At 33.9% G+C, this 21212-nt stretch overlaps 1 protein-coding gene across 1 annotated transcript; it reads right to left on the bottom strand.

Annotated features, from left to right (window-relative positions):
- Positions 1 to 5271: 5271 nt before the first annotated feature.
- LOC123667043 (phosphate carrier protein, mitochondrial-like) lies at positions 5272 to 20986 on the bottom strand. Its single transcript, XM_045601046.1, has 9 exons — positions 20894 to 20986; positions 19621 to 19723; positions 18540 to 18636; positions 13833 to 14002; positions 13364 to 13525; positions 10979 to 11158; positions 10066 to 10203; positions 6426 to 6557; positions 5272 to 5787 (listed from the first exon to the last, which is right to left on the bottom strand). The coding sequence occupies exons 2-9, from the start codon at positions 19717 to 19719 to the stop codon at positions 5695 to 5697; spliced, it is 1071 nt and encodes a 356-aa protein (XP_045457002.1). The 5' UTR covers positions 19720 to 19723; positions 20894 to 20986; the 3' UTR covers positions 5272 to 5694.
- Between the last annotated feature and the right edge of the window lie 226 nt (positions 20987 to 21212).

Here is a 21212-nt window from a genome sequence, read left to right as displayed (position 1 = left end):
CGAAATCGGTCCACCCAGTCAAAAGTTCTGATGTAACAGACACAAAAAAAAAAAATACAGTCAACAGCGTTTCAGCTAATACACACTATAAACCATTACAAAAAATAAACAGGTTTCCTTTAGAATACTTATGAGTATAGTTACGTTGTTGCATTCGGACCAATGGGATGGCGTGCATAAATTCATTCTTAAATCAATTTTTTATTATTCAATAAATTTATACGAGTATTACATAATTATGAAGTACAGCGTGTTTGTCCGTGTTTCATATCAATATGTATATATAATAATGTTTTTTCTCATATAATAAAAAGTTATTCTCTATAAAATAGAATATATCCGCTAACCCGCATTGGAGCAGCGTGGTGGATTAGGCTCTGATCCTTCTCTTACGTGGGACAAGAGGTGCTGAAACGAAGTAAAGTATATTATACATACATTTTGATTTAAAGAGAAACTACGAATTTAAATTGAAAGACAATGTAACCAATGTTTGCAAGTAAAGATTAAGGGCGTGGCCTCATCAAAATGACGCGGCGCGGCGCTTCCATTTTGTATCGACACAAATTCATTTAAAGTCAAACTCACCCTTTCTGAACACCATCGTCGGGTGGAAATCATTTAATTAATTTATATTTTTAATATTAATAAAATCATTTAGATAAAATCACTACATACAGAAATAAATTTTCTTGCGTAGTATAAATATTAGTTCTCGGGAAGAGGCAGCACTGATGCACGGAAAAATACTGACGAAATACTACACGGTAACTTTCTAATTTCCTGCTTCTTATTAAATGTGTTTATGCACAATATACTATACAATATACTAAAATCGGTTTAAAAAAAAAGATTCTTTAACGGTTTTTCTATATGGTTTGATGCTAAACTAATTTTATTTCTTTCAGCACAGCAGCGCCCTCTCATAAGTTATCAAGCCGGCCACGCAATAGGGTATAATTTATAACAAAAATATAACACGAGTATTAAAATAAGCTTCAAGTATTTTAAAATGCCTTAAGTGTGTATAGAAGTTCTTAATAATTGTTTTAAAAATGCTTTCTTTGAAATAAATTTCCTGTAACACATTGGAACTAGTATTAAAATTGCAAATTACTTACATATTCACTGCTCATCGCCAGCAATGTCCACTCGTCCGAAATAATTATTTTAACTGAGAAAATGTCATTTAAAATGTAACACAACACAACACTAGTAACAAATTAAATAATTAAAAGTTAGTTAACACATATAATTGATACATATAACCAAAATATATAACACAACAGCGTACTAACACCGCGATAGTTGCCGACGTACTGGGTCGGCTTTAGGGACACGATATCGAATCCGATACTTTACTCATATCGCTACCTTTTGATTCGATACTAGTATTCAGAAATTCGATACTTCCTTTCGATACTTAGTACTAATATCAGTACTTAGCATTAAGTATCGATTCCATAAAAAGAAAAAATAAACGAGCAACTAACTCGTAAATACCAATTTAACGCCTCTGCTTAATAGGTTTTCTGAACTGAACGTAATTTAATAAAACATAAAAATAAATAAACGCACTTCACTACTGCCAATATGACGGCAAACGATGAAACGGAATGGAAATGGACCTTTTGGCTGCGCTGTTTACATTCTGTGGTAGACATTTTGTTTTTCGATTGTCATTTGTCAATATATCAGTCATCATCAACATCATCATACTTTCTACTGGATTTGACGATTTTGATAATTCTTCTTTTGTTGGAAAGGGGATATCCCTAGTTTAGTACCATGATAAGGAAACCAGGATATGATGATGGAATCCCTGAGAAATCGAGGGAAACTCGAAAATCCGCAATAACTTTTTACTGGATGTACCGATTTTGATAATTTTTAATTTAATCAAAAGCTGATGTTTATCATGTGGTCAAATTTAAATTTTATCGAGATCTGATAACTACTTTTTGAGTAATCTTTGATAACGCGTAGTTATTTGACTAATTGTTCGTCGATCTACGTTGTATTACTTGTCGATGTAATTGAAGTCGGTTTTTTTTTCGTTTGTCCGCAAACACAATTATTATGTTTATCTCTTCTCCATAATGTGTTTAGTAGAAATAAAACCTTTTTTGTATCACAACAGGTCTCATTCATGGTCTGCGCGCCTCTGTTGTGGATGTGAATTAATTTAAAGTAATAGGGAAACTCAAAATTTATTCAATACTTACTCATATCGATACTTGAGTTTCGATGCTATTACTAATTTGATACTTTTGTTTCGATACCGATACTATATCGATATCGATACTTATCGTTGCGATATCGTGTCCCTAGTCGGCTTTAACAAAGACAAGGTTCATAAACATATGCTATTCATCTTAGAAATTTGGAATTTTGAAACAATAGACGCCGAGTCACATTTTTTGTCGAATGCATTTTGCCAGGACCATTTTTTTCAAACAATAGCAACGCTTACTGCATTGCAATAAAGGTGAGAGTCGCTTCAAAAAATTGTTTTAAGACCATAAAAAGATAGAAAAAACGCTTTGCCGTAAAAACCGTAGGAACGCAATGTTTGTGGAAAGTTTACACAAATGTTGCGCTTGATATTTTGAATCATATCTTTGTAACCGAAATTTTAAAATACATCAATTTGATATTAATGATATTAAAATGTTAAGTAAAGTTATTTATATTTGAAAATTAAATATTAAGTTTGATTTTAATTAATTTCAAAAGTTTAAGTAAAGTTTGATTTTATTTATTAAAATTCGTTTACATACTTATTGGATATATAGGTACTTATACATTTTAAGATATGAAGGAAATTAATTTCTTAAAAATACTAAAATTACAAGAAGTAAAATATAATGTAGTCTATTCAATGTAGTGCTTGAATTGACTAATACATTGTTGTTTTAAAAAATCTGTTACACTGGAACAATAGTCATTATTAGATTAAAATGTAATTTGTCTACACTACTTGGAACAATGCTTTTTAATGCATTTTGTTTTACATATAGTTATTATATATTATATAACTTCTGTCTGATTAAAATAGAAGAAAAGATACTTATTTAAAATGTATTCATATTCATCGAATTGAAAACCTACACCATCTCAAAGATTTAAATTTATGGCGTACTATTGTATTCATTCGCCTTTATTATATTAAATTTAGGAAAAGAAAGACATACCACTATCAGACATACGACATCTATGTTTTTTACCCGACTGCCAAGGAAGGGTTATGTTTTTCGCGCGTATCTTGTATGTATGTATATTTGTATGTATGTATATTTGTATGTAATATTCTTTACTACCTCATAATTCCAGAACCACTGAACGGATTTACATAATTGAGGTATCGTTAGGTTCGTCTTAGCTGCCCAAGTGTTCTTAGATAGGTGACATTAAAAAAAAATCAAACATGGCGGCTGCGCGAAGCCATTGTAGTTAATGAAAAAAAAAAATTTTTTTTCTCGAATACTACAATATGGGTATCAAATTGAAGGGCACAATACAACGATTTTAAAAAGGTATATCATGATTATTATTACCGTAATACTAATAAAGAAATACAATATTAAAGTTTAAAAAATGTGGACTTTGCTCTTTCCCACGCCTATGCCATGCCAAACTCGCCTCCTAGGCGACGATCAACTTCGGGGTGTAGCCTTTCTAATAAAATACAATGTTTAAAAAAAAACATACAATTAAAATTACAAATAAAAATTAATAAATGTCACACCAATTTACAATTACATTAATAAAATCAATAACAAATACATAATACCAAATACAAACAAATAATTTTAATAATAATTTCATTATATTTAAACTAATAGTTGTTGACTTAAGCAGTCACCTATTTGCTAAAGGTCAGGCTTACGTTGCTTTGAGCAGAGTGAGATCTTTCTCCGGGCTTGCTATCAATTCTCTTGACCCTAAAAAATTACTTAATCAACCACATGATGTAAACTGTTTTAATGAATTGAACCGAATACGTAATTTGTCTGACTAAAAAGACATAAATAAAATAATAATTAAAAAAAAAAACTAAAAACCCGCCTGCGTGAAGAACAACTAATAGAAAATCAACTGAAAAAGCTGGAACAAGATAAAAATTCTGCATGATGACTGCATGTTATGTACGACGTTGCATAAAGTTTCGAAGGACTACCGTATTAACATATTTTAAATGTACAGCACAAAAGGTTTGATATTGTTTCTATTATTTCGCTGACTGTGTGCATATTGAATTTTTATCTTGTTCCAGCTTTTTCAGTTGATTTTCTATTAGTTGTTCTTCACGCAGGCGGGTTTTTTGCTTTTTTTTTATATTATTATTTATTATAAAACAGGAATACTACAGTATATTTTGTTATATCTCAAAAATATCAGGGAGTGTTTTCTATAATTATGATAAAACTCCCATTCATCTCCAAAAAAAAAACCTTAAAAAATTCTAAATCTAAATTTAAAAAAGAAATCTAATAATATAATAATGCGTTCAGTAGTGTTTGACGTTAATGCAAATAGTTAAACAGTCTCCCACGTCCCAAATATGTATATCATAAAATGAAAGTCCCGGGGGCCTGATAATATACTTACTGACTGTAAATATAAATATTTTATGTATACATTTTACAAAAATTTAGTGTTATGTAATGTGTTAAATGTACTAAGACGTTTTTAACTATGCACATAGACCTCAACTAAAATATTATATATAACAAATATAGTAGTAAATGTTCTGACAAACTCAGCCAATGAATGTGCAATGTATAGCTTGCATGTGTCCAGTAGTTGAGTAACTGGTATATAAAATTGTTTCTTTGAAATCCCTTAAAATTGTACTTGAGGCGGTTAGGACAATGGCTTATGGGGAACATTATTTTGAAATTCCTTCTGGCGCATTCGGGAAAAAATAGGAACTGTGCTAATGTATGTATTAAGTATATCCCTAACATAAACCCTTGATAAATTAAAATTTCCATAACTTAAATGTTTTGTTTAAGTTGTTTTTATTTTTTAGTTAACTTATTGAGATTCTGCTGTATATAAATATTTAACAAAAATTAATTTACTTTTTATATTCTTTCAATGTTAAAGGCAAGATTGTTTTCAATTGACTAGATTCAATTTCAATACTAATTATTTAATTCATTACTTTTCAGAGGTTAACTTTGTCATTTGTATTAAAACAAATATTTTTTAATGAAAAAGTTATGTGAGTCAGTTTAGTAGTCTTCAGTAAAATTAAACAAATTCTAGTATCTAGTGTTTATTACCACCAAACGGTTACACGGCACAACTCATACATGTAGTAAAAGAAATAAATAAATAAGAAAATAATAATTGTATTTATACATATATTTATAACTCAGAAAGTTATAATGATTCAACACTAGCATACATCACATTTTTCATCTATAATACATAATTATGATGTTACACATCGCTGACGAGTTGTGCATTCACTGGAAAACAGAAATATATAAATTATTCAACATATTTGTTGTTCATTTTAATGTCAAACCAGATGCAGACGATACTAGTTGTGTTGTCAACAGATTTGCAAAACAAGAGTTATAATTTAGTTGTTGTTTCATTGTTGTTACTATTACGTTGTCTAGTGAATGCACATCTTTATTAATAACGCTTGGTATGTTATTGCTATGCAATTGTACTAGTTCACTTTGACTTGGCAGCCTCTTCTGCTTCAAGACGTTTCCTCATGGACTCGGGCATCTCTGGGGGTGGGGGTCGGGGCATTCTCAGCGAGACCTGGAAATATTTGGTTAGGAATATGAAGTGTGTATACAAATAAATATTTATTTTACTCGACAGTGTCTATCTCATTGTGAAATTTGTCCACATTTCTATTTCGGTAGGAACAATTGGTTAATTATTTAATCATCGAATATTTTAAGATGTTTTGTCAGTTCAGTTGCTTCTCTAGTCATTCTCATACACTATCTTATATACAATTTAGTTATTACATATATGTCATGTCATCATGTCATATTATCTTGTGATATATCTTTCTTTGTATTAACTTGATTTTAAGTTGATGACTTATTAATTGATTTTTTTTTCTTTTTTTGGTAATCAAACAGTATTATATACAGATCTAAAAATAATCAGTATATAAACAAAAATTACTTAGCATAACACCAACACTGTTTTATTTCAACCTTTTATATTTCAAACATTAAAATAAAAGTAAGTTCAAAACAATCTCTTCCTTTTGTTTAGCACACAGTCTTGACACCTATAAGCAACAGTCCTTGGTCTACTGAAGCAAACACAGATGGACCCGTGAAGATTTGCTCAGAAATAGAGACTCAACCTATAGGTCTAAACTCTTATAGACCAAAATGGTCAAACAGGCAGTCTCTTTAGTAACATTAGTATACATATACCTTGACGGCGTCATAGATGAACCATTGCAGCGCGGTGAGGGTACCGATCATGATAATCCTAGGTCCCAGACCCTTCCACACTCCCGCCCAGCCGAGCTTGCCCACGATGGAGCCCACAGTCGCTGTCTTGTCCTGAAATATTATGATACACTTGTTAAGATATACTCTTACCAGAGGCAGCTCGTCCTGAAGAGGGCTGGTGTAGTGCGCTTTCACGAAAATTACATAGGTAATCTTAAATCTATGTTTTCTACTATGCCTATACAATAGTCAATTTATCAATTATATTACGTACATTTGGCATTAAGTCGTTAGTTAAGAGTGGAGCGCCAGTGATTCGTTCCTATGAAGCGAACAACGATTCCTTACACTGTATTTAATGAGTGGTAAACAGACGGGCCGACGCCCGTCTATGCATATGTGCTTGATACATTAAATGTAACAATTATTCTACTTGTAACTATCTATGTGCGGAGAGTTATAAAAACAGTAAAAAGTTATGAAAATATAGTAAAATGCACTCCACGCTTTTTACTCTGAATTGAATTATTCTCTTAAGGGGATCCCAGACAAATTCGGCCGTTTTCATGTGCTATCTAAAATCTATAATAATAATATATATAAAAGCGAAAGGTCACTCACTCATCACGAAATCTCCGAAACTATAACACCTACAAACTTGGAATTTAGCAGGTAGGTTCCTTATAATAAGGGCGTAAACTACTGCTAAGAATGGATTTGACGAAACTCGACCCCTAAGGGGGTAAAATGGGGGTTGGAAGTTTGTATGAAAGTCCTATGTTTTAGAAGTAAGAGACTTGAAATTTAAAACGTATGCTCTATAGATGATGAAAAGGTCTCCAAATAATGTATCTCTAGAAATCAACTCCCTTTTGGGGTTAAAACGGGGGATGTTACGTTGATTCACTCATCACGAAATCTCCGAAACAATAATACTTACAAACATGAAATTTAGCAAGTAGGCTCCTTATAGGGCGTAAACTACTGCTAAGAATGGATTTGACGAAACTCGACCCCTAAGGGGGTAAAACGGGGGTTGGAAGTTTGTATGAAAGTCCTATCTTTTAGAAGTAAGAAACTTGAAATTTAAAGTGTATGCTCTATAGATGGTGAGAAGGTGTCCAAATAACGTATCTTTAGAAATCAACTCCCTTTTGGAGTTAAAACGGGGGGATGGTACTCACTCACTCATCACGAGAACTCAAAAACCGCTGGGTGGTTTCTATCCAGCATGGACAAAGATAAAATTTGGCAGGGAGGTAGATTACCTATAGTTAGTAGACGTCCGCTAAGAACGAATTTTGCGATATTCCACCGCTAAGGGGGTTTGATTGAGGTTGATAGTTTGTATGAAATATATGCAGCAGCTATAACTTCGCCTGATAGGTTGTTATTTATACTGCAGCTTGAAAATAAAACTAAAAATGTGATGTATAGGGGTTTTATAAAAATAACTATTAAATTATACTAAATTGTGCCTTTGAAAAAGTTACTCAGAGTGATAAGCATTTCAAGTGAATGAAATAATAAAAATAATTTGCGTTAAGCATCTTAATAGTAATGCATATCTTCATAATCACGCGGACGTAGTTGCGGGCAACAGTTAGTGTAGTATTATAAAACAAAGTTCCCAAAAGCGTATGTGATCGATTCCCTCAAAATCTACTGAACGGATTTTCATGCGGTTTCACCAATGAAGGGCTTCAAGAGGAAGGTTTACGGAACGGCTAAGCCGATTTTGATGAGTGTTTCACTGGAAATTTGCCGGGACAACTTTGTGACAAACTGATTTCAACGCGGGCGAAGCCGCGGGCACAGCTAGTATTTTATATAAAAATATGGCAAGTTTTCTAAAAATCCAAATTTAAGGGATACATGGAAAAAAAATGGTAATAACAGATTAACCTGGACGCCCACAAAAAATAGTGTAATTTGTTCAGATCATATCAATACCACTAACTTTTAAGTGTTGGCGAACAATAGAAGGATTAGTCGAGGGCACCAAACCAACACTAACGCCACACTGTTTTTGACCCGTAAGTTTTTTTGTCTCATGTACAAGGTAATCAAGATATGGTTCACCTTAGTCATAGTAGTGAAATGAAGCTTAGATTTATCAACTTTGAAAATGAACAATGTCCATCGTTTCAGAGTCATCAACAAATCATTAAATCTAGCAGATGACAAGCTATCATCTTATGAAGCCATTAGTGTTACGCTCCCTACTCCCGATTCGTTGATATCACCGTGTACATCATCAACTCCTCAAAATATATGTTAACTTTAAATCGTTTATTGTAGAATGGCATTGTTTGGCACAACAACGTTGCACCAAACGTATTGTGACATAATTATAATAGTTAGACATAGGCTGTCGCGACACTTTTTAACCGACTTCCAAAAAGGGGAGGTTCTCAATTCGACTGTATTTTTTTATGTATGTTACTTCAGAACTTTTGACTGGGTGAACCGATTTTGATGATTTTTAATTTAACAGAAAGCTGATGTTTATCATGTGGTCGCGTTTAAATTTCATCGAGATCTGATAACAAATTTTTGAGTAACCTTTGATAACGCGTATATATTACGTATATTGTATTACTTGTCGATGTAATTGAAGTCAGTTTTGTTTTCGTTTGCGAGCAAATACAACTATTGTAGATAATGATGTGTTGTACAAAGTCTTACTACATTATATATTTCTATTATCATTAGTTTTTGCAGCGTATGCAATGTAAGGAATTTTTTAGGTTATTTTTTTATCCCTTGGGTTACATTATTGGAGTTTTAGTAAGGATCCCTAATATTTTTGAAAATATAGTATAACCTATGTCGCTCAAGGATTATGTAGCTTCTCAACGGTGAAATAATTTTTTGAATCGGTCCAGTAGTTTCGGAGCCTATTCAATGCTAACAAACAAACAATCAAATCTTTACTCTTTATAATCGTTTATTTTACATGAAGATGTTTGATTTGTAGTATATAATAAATTAAGCCTATTTTTATAATAACATCTTACCTTTGTATCACTTTAAAAACCTTATTTCCCTAACCGAGTACTTGAATTTATCGATAATGCATATCGACAGTTGTTACAACCACGGCTGTAAGCAACTTGTCAGTGTAGTTGTGGCGTGTCATTATACTGTAATGACACAGAATGTATCTGTGTGTGTGAAAAATGTAAGTGTGATTTTAATTTAGTATGTGTGAGTTTCGTAGTGACAGACGATTATTTTTGTGTGGGAATTAGATAAAGTGTGCATGTGTGTAATTTCCCCCCGCAAAAAATGACAGACAATTTTGTATCGGTAGCAGACGCAATGGCTACTCCCCTCCGTGTTGCTCTATGAGTTTTGAAAATTAACTCCGGAGTTAATGAAATTATTTATGAGTTATGTAAGTCAGTTCAATAGCATCGAATCAACTGGAGTCATATTGTCTGGTGATGTCACCTGGTTGACAAGACTCAACATCAGTTTAAAAAGTAGTCTAGTGTATATAGACATTATAGACATACAGTGTAGGTATGTGTGTGTGTGTGTGTGTGTGTGTGTGTGTGTGTGTGTGTGTGTGTGCGTGCGTGCGTGCGCGTGTGCGCGTGTGCGTGTCGGTCACCTGGTTGAGCTTGGAGACGACGGTGTCGGCGGGGTGCGACACGATGGCGCAGAACACGCCGGCGATGTAGCCCGCCGCGAATGTCACCACCAGTTGTTCGCCCTTAGAGCACTGGTCGCGGGGCTTGGGCACCACGTACTAAGGAGCAGGCAGACCATTATTAATAGGACTTAATCTCTCTAGGACTCGGATATTACTGTTTTGTATTGATTACACTTAAGACTGTTCGGTCTCGGTGCACTGGTCGTGGGGACAAGCAGACCATTGTTACGAGAACTCTTAGGTATTAAATGTTGCAATAGAATTGTCGATGCTATTCTGGACCTTTTCCAGGACTTCTGGTTACCCTACTCACAACAGGAACACAACACTACTTGAAAGCAGTAGTTTATTACTTACGACTATTGTTCGAGTTCCGACCCGTACGCGATTACCTAAACACGCTTGCAATACCGAGAGTATTTCAATTTGCATGATCGTTTTACCGACATCAAGAAGGAGCTTTGGTTACCTTATCTACCACAGGAGCACAACACTACTTAAGATTACTTTCGTGTCTGTGATTTTTTGTAAGGTTGAGGTACTGAGGTGCCTGCCCACTTGGGCTGCTCCGACATTGCTCCTTATTTATTTCTACTTTATTGTACACCACAACTACATTTTAAACAATAAAAACATTTACAGACTGTGAAGTACATATTGTACATTAGAAGTACATTGGACGGACTTACGGCTATTTAGCCATTTCTTCCAGACAACCCAAAAGTTAGCCCTTAGTTATTTTACATGGGGTAAAATCTATTATTAGCTACGATTAAATGAAAAGGATATTTAACCAGAATTTGTTAAGCAAATATTTATTTTAGCTAAACCTAAATTTAACCAATATAACTTTAATGTTAATAATACTGACCTTATACAGAAGCTCGACGGTCTTTTCGAAGCAGGCGAACTTCATCATGGTGTAGGGGATCTGTCTGCCCCACAGCGGCACCAATCCCTTGTAGAAGGTTCCGTAACCTTCATTCTGGACCATCTTGGGCCACGCCTCACGTAGTGTGTTTGCAAAACCAGGCATAGTTTGGATTCTGACCTAGTATGATATACATTGTCTATTGTTAGTATGTGTTCTAATATATATCACACAAACGTCATACAATGTGTGATACCCTCAAATCTCATAATCATAGGTCATTGGGATAAGGGAAAGATTGGTACGCTGTATGTGGAATAGCAATTTTGAATTTTACTACATTGTGATAGAATTCAAAATTGCTTTTCGTCTACAGAGCGACGGTCTAACGTCACGACAGCTTTCCCTAGGACTCCCTCCAGGCGCTTTTTTCATCATCGGGCACAACCTATATACTAATAGAAATATATATGTATTTATAAATAAAAATAGGTAAAAAAATTTTTTTAAGTTAAACGGTTTTATGTTAAACATACATTGCAATGTTTAAGATAAATGTACTAAAAACCAAAAAATAATAAAATAGATACAGTCGTGGGAATTATAAACATATGCATAGACTAGACTAAAATAAAACCGTGGGGCACGTCAATTGTCTACAATCGTTGATTAAAATGTTTGTTTTGTAATGTTACACTATAATTAGGCAGTTGTTCAACCGACAACGATGGACGTGTGATAAGTAGGGCTAGAATGTGGAAACAAGCTAGCAAGCTCGATTATAAGCGAGTTTTAGGGTTTCATAGTGGTAAGCGAGTAGTACTTTTATCATATGTTTTGTCGATTAAAGACAAACTACGAGCAGTGAAACGATTCCTCGCCAGCCAGCAGTGTGAATGTCCAACGATAAACTAGTTGAAACATCTCTTTTATTTACATGGAGTGTATAACTATTGGAATTTCCATGAGCAAGAAAATAGTAAGTAATTTCCTCACCGTCTGCGGGCCAACTGCCTATTTTAACGACGAATTAAACGATTCTTCTATCGCACATTAAGTCGATAATTTGTAGACAATTGACGTGCCCCACGGTTTTATTTTAGTCTAGTCTATGCATGTTTATAATTCCCACGACTGTATCTATTTTATTATTTTTTGGTTTTTAGTACATTTATCTTAAACATTGCAATGTATGTTTAACATAAAACCGTTTAACTTAAAAAAATTTTTTTACCTATTTTTATTTTCTAGTTTTTAGTTTTTATTTCGCATTCTGTTTAATTCATTTAGTGCTTCATTATTGCAAGGCCCATCTTAAATATTGAGGTTGTATAGTGCACTGTATTCTTCTTGTCAAGCCCTTTTATTTGATACCCATATTGGTGGGATTGATAAAAAATTGTTATCAGACATTTGGTAGCGGCGGCCAGCTTAGATTTCAATTTTGCATAGTAAATTGTATTCTACTTGTTGAGACCTTTCATTTGATACAAATGTTGATGGGATTGATAAAACCTAAGTTATCCGCCATTTTGTAGAGGCCGCCATCTTGGATTTTAATTTTATATAGTACATTGATTATACTGGTTGAGCACTTTCATTTGATACCCATATTGATGGGATCGATAAAACCTACCTTATCCGCCATTTTGTAGTGGCCGCCATCTTGTATTTCAATTTTTTATAGTATATTGTATTCTGCTTGTTGAGCCCTTTCATTTGATACCCATATTGATGGAATCGATAAAACCTACGTTATCCGCCATTTTGTAGCGGCCGCCATCTTGGATTTCAATTTTTTATAGTATATTGTATTCTGCTTGTTGAGCCCTTTCATTTGATACCCATATTGATGGGATTAATAAAACATAAATTATCCGCCATTTTATAGCGGCGGCCATCTTGAATTTATAATGATAATGAATAAACATAATTGTATTGTCACCAAAATCCAAAGTGTATACAAAATTTCAGATTAATCGGTTGACAGGAAGAGGGTGAAATTTGAATTACTAAATTTGACCCAAGAATAAATAAAGAAAAAATAAAAAAAAAAACAAACGGGGTGAGCTAAATAAAACCGTTTAATGAAGAAAATTTTCAACTTTTGTGGTTTGTATTGTACATTTTATGCTTTAAATTAGTAAACAATATTATTTTGAAGGCGAAAAAAGATTACCATGGAATGGATTTCGTAGGTAATAGTAAAATATACACTAACGCTATGCACACGTAAACTCACGGTTGGTTATATGAAATCTCTTTTAGTGATATGTCCTTCGATGCATTTAATTTTAAATCTTTTACTTTGCAATATTTTCATGTGTACAATGAAAAAATCAATACCTAAAATAAGATTATCATTATTTTTTACATGTTTCATACCTTAGCGGCCTCAAGTGGTGACAGAGCGATATCAGCAAAGAACTCAGCTGAAGCTGAAGCAGCCAAGTACACAAAGGTACGGTAAGTGTAAGCAGTCTCCTCATCCAAAAGACCAGAGTAGCCCACCTTGAAGACTTCATATAGACCGAACTTGCAGAGACCCTGGATAAGCATTTAGTGTTAGTATTGGGATATTAGGCTATTTGTTAAGATAAGAATTGTCGTAATCATAGTTATAACGTCTTCAAAGCATTCAGATGGAACAATTGGATAATATTTTAATCATTTTAGATATAAATTGTAAAATTTTGGGCATTGAGGGCAAAATGAAGTTTCCAGAATATAAGAACAGATTGTAAGTCTTACTGGTATAATTAAAGTAAGTGGATATTTAATTTATTATCAATCAAACTATAGATTCTAAAGTATAACTATTGTATGCTATCTCCAAACAGTGTTCCTAGCTGACCTGTAACGAGTATCCGATGAAGGTGGGGGCCCAGCCCTTAGCTAACCCTCTCATGCCCTCCTCGCGTATGGATACCCTGAACCCGTTGATCACATTCTTGTACTTCTCCGCGTCTACTTGCAGACGGCACTTCACCAAGTCGAGGGGCACGACGGCAGTGTGTGTGATACCTGTTAGACGTAAACATAAAAATCAATAAAGTAGTTCTCAAAAAAGAAAAAAAAAAAAACTGACTTCATTTCAAAATCAAAAACAGCTTTATTCAAATAGGCTCCAAGAGCACTTTCGAATCGTCATTTTACAAATTAAAACTTTAAAAATAAATTATTATTTTTGTAAAAGTAAAGCTACCACCGATTCGGAATGTAGATTCTGCATAGAAGAATTAACCTGTTGCATATAAATACAGCGTCACTAAGTCCAAACATCTTTATCAACTATGTAATCTTGCACCGAATAATAAGCTTTATCTATTAATTAATAATAATTTATTTATTATTTTAAATAAAAACTTTAAATTTATGTTGAGACGATTCCAAAATTGTAGGATTTTATTATAATATATATAAGTACATGCGAATACAATAACCCAGAAAGGAGACGTTTACTTTGCGCAGTCGGAAATTTGGAGTTACCATTTTGTTATTCCTTCTCGTGTTTACAATGCGATTATTACCATTTTTTTTTAAACAATGATTATTCCGGTGAATATACATAATATTTTTATAAATATACTGCGACGCAATTGTTAATATGTCTACCTTTTTAAAAAGAGAAATTTTGAAAGAGACTCGAGCCACATTACCCCACAGTAACAGGCCGTAAGACATAATACTATGGAAATAGCTAAAATATATTAAGCGTGCTTTTACATTGACAAGTCATTACAGTTACATATATTTACATAGTACACGAAGTGTGTCATCGTGCGACAAGGGGTAGGGTCCGTCCATAATTTCGTGTAACATACATAATTGTTAGTCTTAAAATAATTTAATCTTTACATATATGTTGGATTGATGTTGATTTTATTGAATAATAATTTAAATAGAAATAAAAAGAATATGGGAAATGATGTTTTAAGTTAATAAATAGTAATTTATAGGTGTCAAATTGCATTTGTGACGTCACATTAGGTAAGAGCCAGGGGGAGAGGTCATAAATATGACCGATTTGTGACAAGGACGGGGGAGGGATCAAAAAATCGTGTAATTCGTGTGACGTAATTTATGGATAGCCCCTTATTAGGGATAATTTAAAAACTAATTCGTCAGATCGCGCTCATATTTAATTTCAACCACACAACAAGGTGGTGGGTAACGAGACCAAGACTTTTCACATAAAAAAAGAATGACATACAAAAAAATTAGTCGAGTTGAGAACCTCCTTAATTTTTTAAGTCGATTAACAGATAGAGGTATGCTTATATGCCTTTGTTTTTTTTTACTACTAGAATGACAACAAGCGAGAGTACGGTCCACCTAAAATGACGAGATGATGCCGCAACCTACGGACGCCTGTAACGCTATAAACATTGTAAGCGCTTCACCGACACTATCCAGCACCTCCGGACACCCTAGTCACCGTCGGAACACAACAGAGCAGTACTATTTGTACGTATCTACTGTAAGGTTGAGATATATCCTGAGTCAGGTCGCTCTAGATTTGAACATTCAGCTTGTAACATGCCACTGTTGGGCATAGGCCTCTTTCTCCATGTAGAAGATGGATTAGAGCTTAATCCACTACGCTGCTCCACAGCAGGTTGGCGGATATATTTCCTACTATAAGTAATGATCGCTATCAGGTATTTATGATAACAACCGCGACCGACAGCTTAACGTGTTATCCCAGGCATGGCGGGGAGATCCACAAGGACAGACAACCGAACCGGGAAGGAATACAAATATCCATCCCGAACGGGAATCGAACACCGACGGTTTGCGTCGGTGTTTTAGGCGACTACTCGCACCACGATTTAAGCATGATATTCAAATACTTAAGTAAAATGAACATTTAGAGTTTTTTAATGTTGTATTAATTCGTGTGCAAAGAGATTAAGATAAGAGTTGCCATTTATCTAAAAGCAGGTTTTATACACGTGATGTATTAGAAGCTATAAATCACATTCGGTAGATAAGCTGGATCACTCGTCGGCCGTTGACAGGCTTCAGTTCTGATTGAATACTTTAAAGTTAGCTACTTTAGCCGCTTGAGACCTTGACCGAGGTTTAGAAAACCAGGTCGTGGTCAACTCTATGTCTTCATGTTATAATTGTACTGTAACCATGCCAAGTTGATGAAACCAATTTAATTCGTTCGAACCTAGTTTTAGAAAATTCAAATTCCTTAAAAATAATTTTAAGTTTTTTTTTACTAAAAAAAAGGCCCTTTACAAACGAATTTTTACTACAACAACTACTACTAGTTCTAAAAATCACCACAAAAACAACAACAAAAACTTTATTTCTGATTAGCTACATACGCAATACTAATTTTCATTACTTTGTTCAACTCCCGTGACGAAATTTTTATATAATAATTAATACTATCGTCACTACATAGCTGGCGAACATCCAACGGTCACGAGACAACAAAACATTACAAGCTCTACACGAGTACATTTAATTATATCGATATTAATAGCAATCTTTTAATTTCCATGTTTGTAGTTATATCTTAAATGTATCAACTGACCGTGATGGCAAATATATCATTACTAGCTGGTACCGTTTTGAAAAAAAAAAACAGACTAAAATGTTTTAAACTGAATGTTAATTATATATGCTATAGACTTCCTTGGCAAATGGGCGACAGTCATATCGAATTAGTAATTCCTGTTCATCAAACTTACAAACTCATCAGCTCTATAATATTAGTCATTACTCATGTCACTTCAGCCTATCGCAGTCCACTGCTGGACATAGGCCTCCACAAGTTTACGCCAAAAATAACGTGAACTCATGTGTTTTGCCCATAGTCACCACGCTGGGCAGGCGGTTTGGTGACCGCAGAGCTGGCTTTGTCGTACCGAAGACGCTGCTGCCCGTCTTCGGCCTGTGTACTTCAAAGCCAGCAGTTGGATGGTTATCCCGCCATCGGTCGGCTTTTTAAGGTCCAAGGTGGTAGTGGAACTGTGATCTGTGTGTGATGTGGTTATATTCTTCACTGCCGTAACCACACAGCAGCTATAGTACCATAATATTAGTATAGATTATTATTCATACTAGCAGAGCCGACCGTCAGTTTTCTCTCTTGCGAACTGTCAGACTTATACAGTTTAAATGATAGTTAGGTTTTCTGAAGTTTTCCAACCTTCTACCAGGAATCAGAAAACTTTAGAAACAAATTCGGTTTGAAGTGGCCTTTCTTTCTCGAATTTTGCGCTTACTTTTTATATAGATTATAAATTTCTTAGAACATTGAACGGGAGAGTAAACCCGCGGGACGAGCTAGTAGTACGTTAAAAACAATTGCAAACGACAAAATTTTGCACGTCTAATAGAGATAAGATACGTAATCTAACCTCGTCCGTGATTGAACGCTGCTCGACTGACTTACATACTATATATAATTATAGTAAATTATATAATCTTAAGTAATTTACAAATCAGTCCACTTTTCATAATTTTTCCTATGATAGAATTTGAATGTAAACTCGTTGATTGATTGATCGATTGGTTCAGCCTGTAACATCACTGCTGGGCATAGGCCTCTTGGTCTATGTAGAAGGGTCGGATTCCACCACGCTGCTCTACTGCGGGTTGGCGGTTATATTCCTTACTATCAGTAACTATCGCTATTAGGTGTTTATTATACTCCACCGAAAGCGACAACTATATCTTCTATTATTATAGAATTATTTTCTCACGCAGAAACTAAACTGATTGTAACGAAACTTAATACGTTGTTTTTTTTTTAAATATATATACTAGGTCGGCAAACAAGCTAGCGGCTCACCTTATGTTACGCGATTACTGTAGCTTTTAGACGCCTGCAACACCAGAAGCATCACTAGCGCGTTGCCGACCCTGTCCCCAATCCCCCCCAGGAGCTCTGGTCACCTTACTCACCAACATGAACACAATACTGCTAGAACACAGTATTATTTGGTTTTGGTCTTCTGTAAGGCCGAGGTACTACCCCAGACGGGCTGCTCCATACTTTGAGCAAGTAATTTCCTGCTGTGCCCTGCCTCAGTTATATAGATAGCTGGAGAACCAGAATGACACATCACTTTCTATCCTAACATTTCCACGGGAACGGAAATCACGAGGCACAGTTGCTTATATAAAGGTTACAATTTTAATACGGTATTATAAAACTTCTGTTCTGTATCAAAGATCGAAAGCTGGTGCTTAAGTGCTTGTCATTTCTCTTTGGATCTGACGCGTAGTTTTCAGTTATTCTTAATAACGCGTATTTCATTAAAAAAAATTCTAAGTTGTTGATGTTATTACATAGTTAGCCAGCCAATCTAGTATAACTTCTTACGTGCGTACATAAGTACACACACCCTTTTTTTAAAAGAATAACTGCGGAGTTTGTTAACGATTCTTCTCTGCAGAACCTACATTCCGAATCGGTGGGATCTTAACTTTAACTACAATTAAAATTTTAATTTGTAAGATGACGATTCGAAGGTGCTTTTGAAGCCTATTTGAATAAAGTTATTTTCGGTTTGATTTGATACAATACAACACTTACCGCAAGACAGGATGCCTCCTAAGCCGCAGAGGGCGAAGTATTTGGGTGATCCGAACTCGCATGAGTCGCCGACTGGCGCAGTTGACGCTGCCATGCCCTGACAAACACAACGTATGTTATGTCTTATTAGACGCACACATTACAAATTGTTATTTTTCTTCTGTACATTGCAAAACTTGAAAGAAAATTGCAATATTCTTTTTGAATCAGAACATTTTAAATCATAGATAAATTAAATAGCAGATTTGTAAACTATTTGCCCTCAGCTCTCATAATCTATGGGTCATTGGGCACCCATGCCACCAGACGCCACGCTGCATACATAGTATGCAGTGGTGGTACACCACGCCCGTCCAGAGACACACCCCTCCAGCATGAGTTCTCATCATTGGGCAATTGATTTAATAATTCTTCTGTATACATATTGTAGCTAATGTACGCATATTAGGCCATTTTAGTACTTGTAACTTTTTTTTAGGTAGAATAGTATTACTACTGCCATATTGGCAACAGAACATGTGTTACAGTCGCCGAAAAACCTACTAAATGTGGTAGAATAGTATTATTAAAACCTAAAATTGTATAAATTGTACAATTTATTCTAGAATCACGACTTTAGATTTTTGTGTAATAATTAGATTATATAAAGTGACAAAGATTGTCAAAATCTTGTCAATTACATGGTACTGAAAGACGCTTCAGTTGCAAGACTGCAAAGCATTCATGTATTCATTTTTTCTTCTATACTACCGTATAATCAACCAGCATGCACCCTACCTGATGGTAAGCGGTTACCGTTGGTTACCTAATGGATGCCTACAATCTATAAGCTTGGCAGACTTACTCACCACTGTAGCACAACACAACTTAAGGGCAGTATTATTTAGCTGTGATCTTCTGTGAGATAAAAGTTCTCGGTCAGTCAGGCTTGAGTAGATTTTTAAGCAAGATATTTCCAGCTGTGCCCTATCAATTATCTGGCAAAAAGATACTTCAGTTTGCAAGACTGCAAGAGTTCATGATTGCATTCTCGAGGGATATTTATCTATTCGGTAAAGATGAGAAGGAAAGTCATAGGTACTTGTGTCTCAGCAGCTGGGAGAGCCGGCTCGCAGTGGGTAGTTGACAGAGGGCCGCGGAACGGCGAGTTCCGCGCCGCTTCCAAGAGGGATGAGAACATTTTACTGTAACAAATGTTATTTTATTTAACACTATAGCTACTAAGATTAAGAAATATTAGACGACACCTTTTAAAATATTAACTTGAAAATTGTTTCCTAAGTTTACCATTTTCTCTTATTTCTGTCTTGACCAGTTAAGTATTATTTAAAAAATTTGGATAATACAAATATTGTTTTAAGCAAAGTGTATATAGAAAAACTTCCATTACAACAATAGTTAAAACAAACTTATTTTATTTACGTAATTATAATAAAATTTCCTTCACATTCAAATAAATTAATTCACATTCAAACATGAAAGTAATCCTAACTAATAATAAGACTGATAACACTTTTACTTCTACTAGATCTACAATTATTATTTAGTTTTATAAATCATTAGAGGATTTATGATGCGGTCACATAAATAATGCACAAAATCGAAGCTTATGTAATAATCTGCATTGCAGTTGTTGTTTATTTGGTTCATACTATAAACAACAATATTAAATAAATTATGTTAGTATCTAAAATAAAATAATGTCTATTAAGTTATTAATTATGGTACAAATTGTTTAAATGCATAGCTATTTCTTAACAATTGTAACACATTATCACATGACATGTATTAATTCTAGATAAGGAAAAGAATTATATATATAAAAAAATACTGTTCTTATCTTAAAATCTAAAGAAAAAAAAATTTTTTTTTTAAATGTCAGTCTTCTTTTTTTTAATAATCATTTTACACAATTACAGCAATCTTTAGAGGTTAGTAGCAGCATAGTGGACTGACATCATTCAACTGTTAGATAATAGAAAATTTATGACTTTCCTATATAACTTTTAAGAATATGAATTGAAATAGTCACAAATTAAACTTAAATTTTGTCTAGTCAGAACAAATCAATACTGTACTGATGTGTCAAATATGATCAGCCTTAGTGATTTTTTTCTTGCTTCGATTGCGATTAAAGAAGTAAAATATATTATTATTTAACTAAAAAATACCCCTAAAATGAGTTTATAGGGCAAGGTCACGTGCAAACATAATTTCATTATCGTTACGTAAGTAAAAATTAAACATAATTACGGAAAATTACTATATAGATGGTAATGTTTAGTTTATATAAAATAAAAACAGATTCAAAACCATGATTTATAACGTAAATTATTGTCAATATATTAACTTACATGTCTAAAATCCGATGGTAACCGATCCACACACCGCACCGCGCCTGACGCACAGTGTTAAAGGAAACTAAGCGGCTGACACTAGCGCCATGTCGGAAGTTACGTAACCAAGTTGATAATGACACCAGTAGCCAAACTACGCATAGCAATATACTCACTGTAAACTCGCAAGTAATTCGCATACAAATACTACTAAATTTTAGTAAACATTTCAAAAATAAAAAATTAAAATTAAAAAAATTATATAAAATCATTTCTTTATGTTTCAAACAAATAAAACTATAATAAAATCCACTATTTATGTTACCTACTTGGTCTG

Source organism: Melitaea cinxia, chromosome 27 (assembly GCF_905220565.1).
Source record: "Melitaea cinxia chromosome 27, ilMelCinx1.1, whole genome shotgun sequence".
Classification (NCBI taxonomy): domain Eukaryota; kingdom Metazoa; phylum Arthropoda; class Insecta; order Lepidoptera; family Nymphalidae; genus Melitaea; species Melitaea cinxia.
This window is presented reverse-complemented; position numbering and strand designations above follow the sequence as displayed.

What these genes read in the sequence shown, in the direction of transcription:
- LOC123667043 (XM_045601046.1), bottom strand. Translation starts at nt 19,719, where the DNA reads ATGTTCTCATCCCTCTTGGAAGCGGCGCGGAACTCGCCGTTCCGCGGC. An exon ending in TCATCGGATACTCGTTACAG is followed by an intron (nt 13,526 to 13,832) that starts GTCAGCTAGGAA and finishes ATGCTTATCCAG; the next exon opens with GGTCTCTGCAAGTTCGGTCT. An exon ending in TCGTCTCCAAGCTCAACCAG is followed by an intron (nt 6,558 to 10,065) that starts GTGACCGACACG and finishes ATAATATTTCAG; the next exon opens with GACAAGACAGCGACTGTGGG.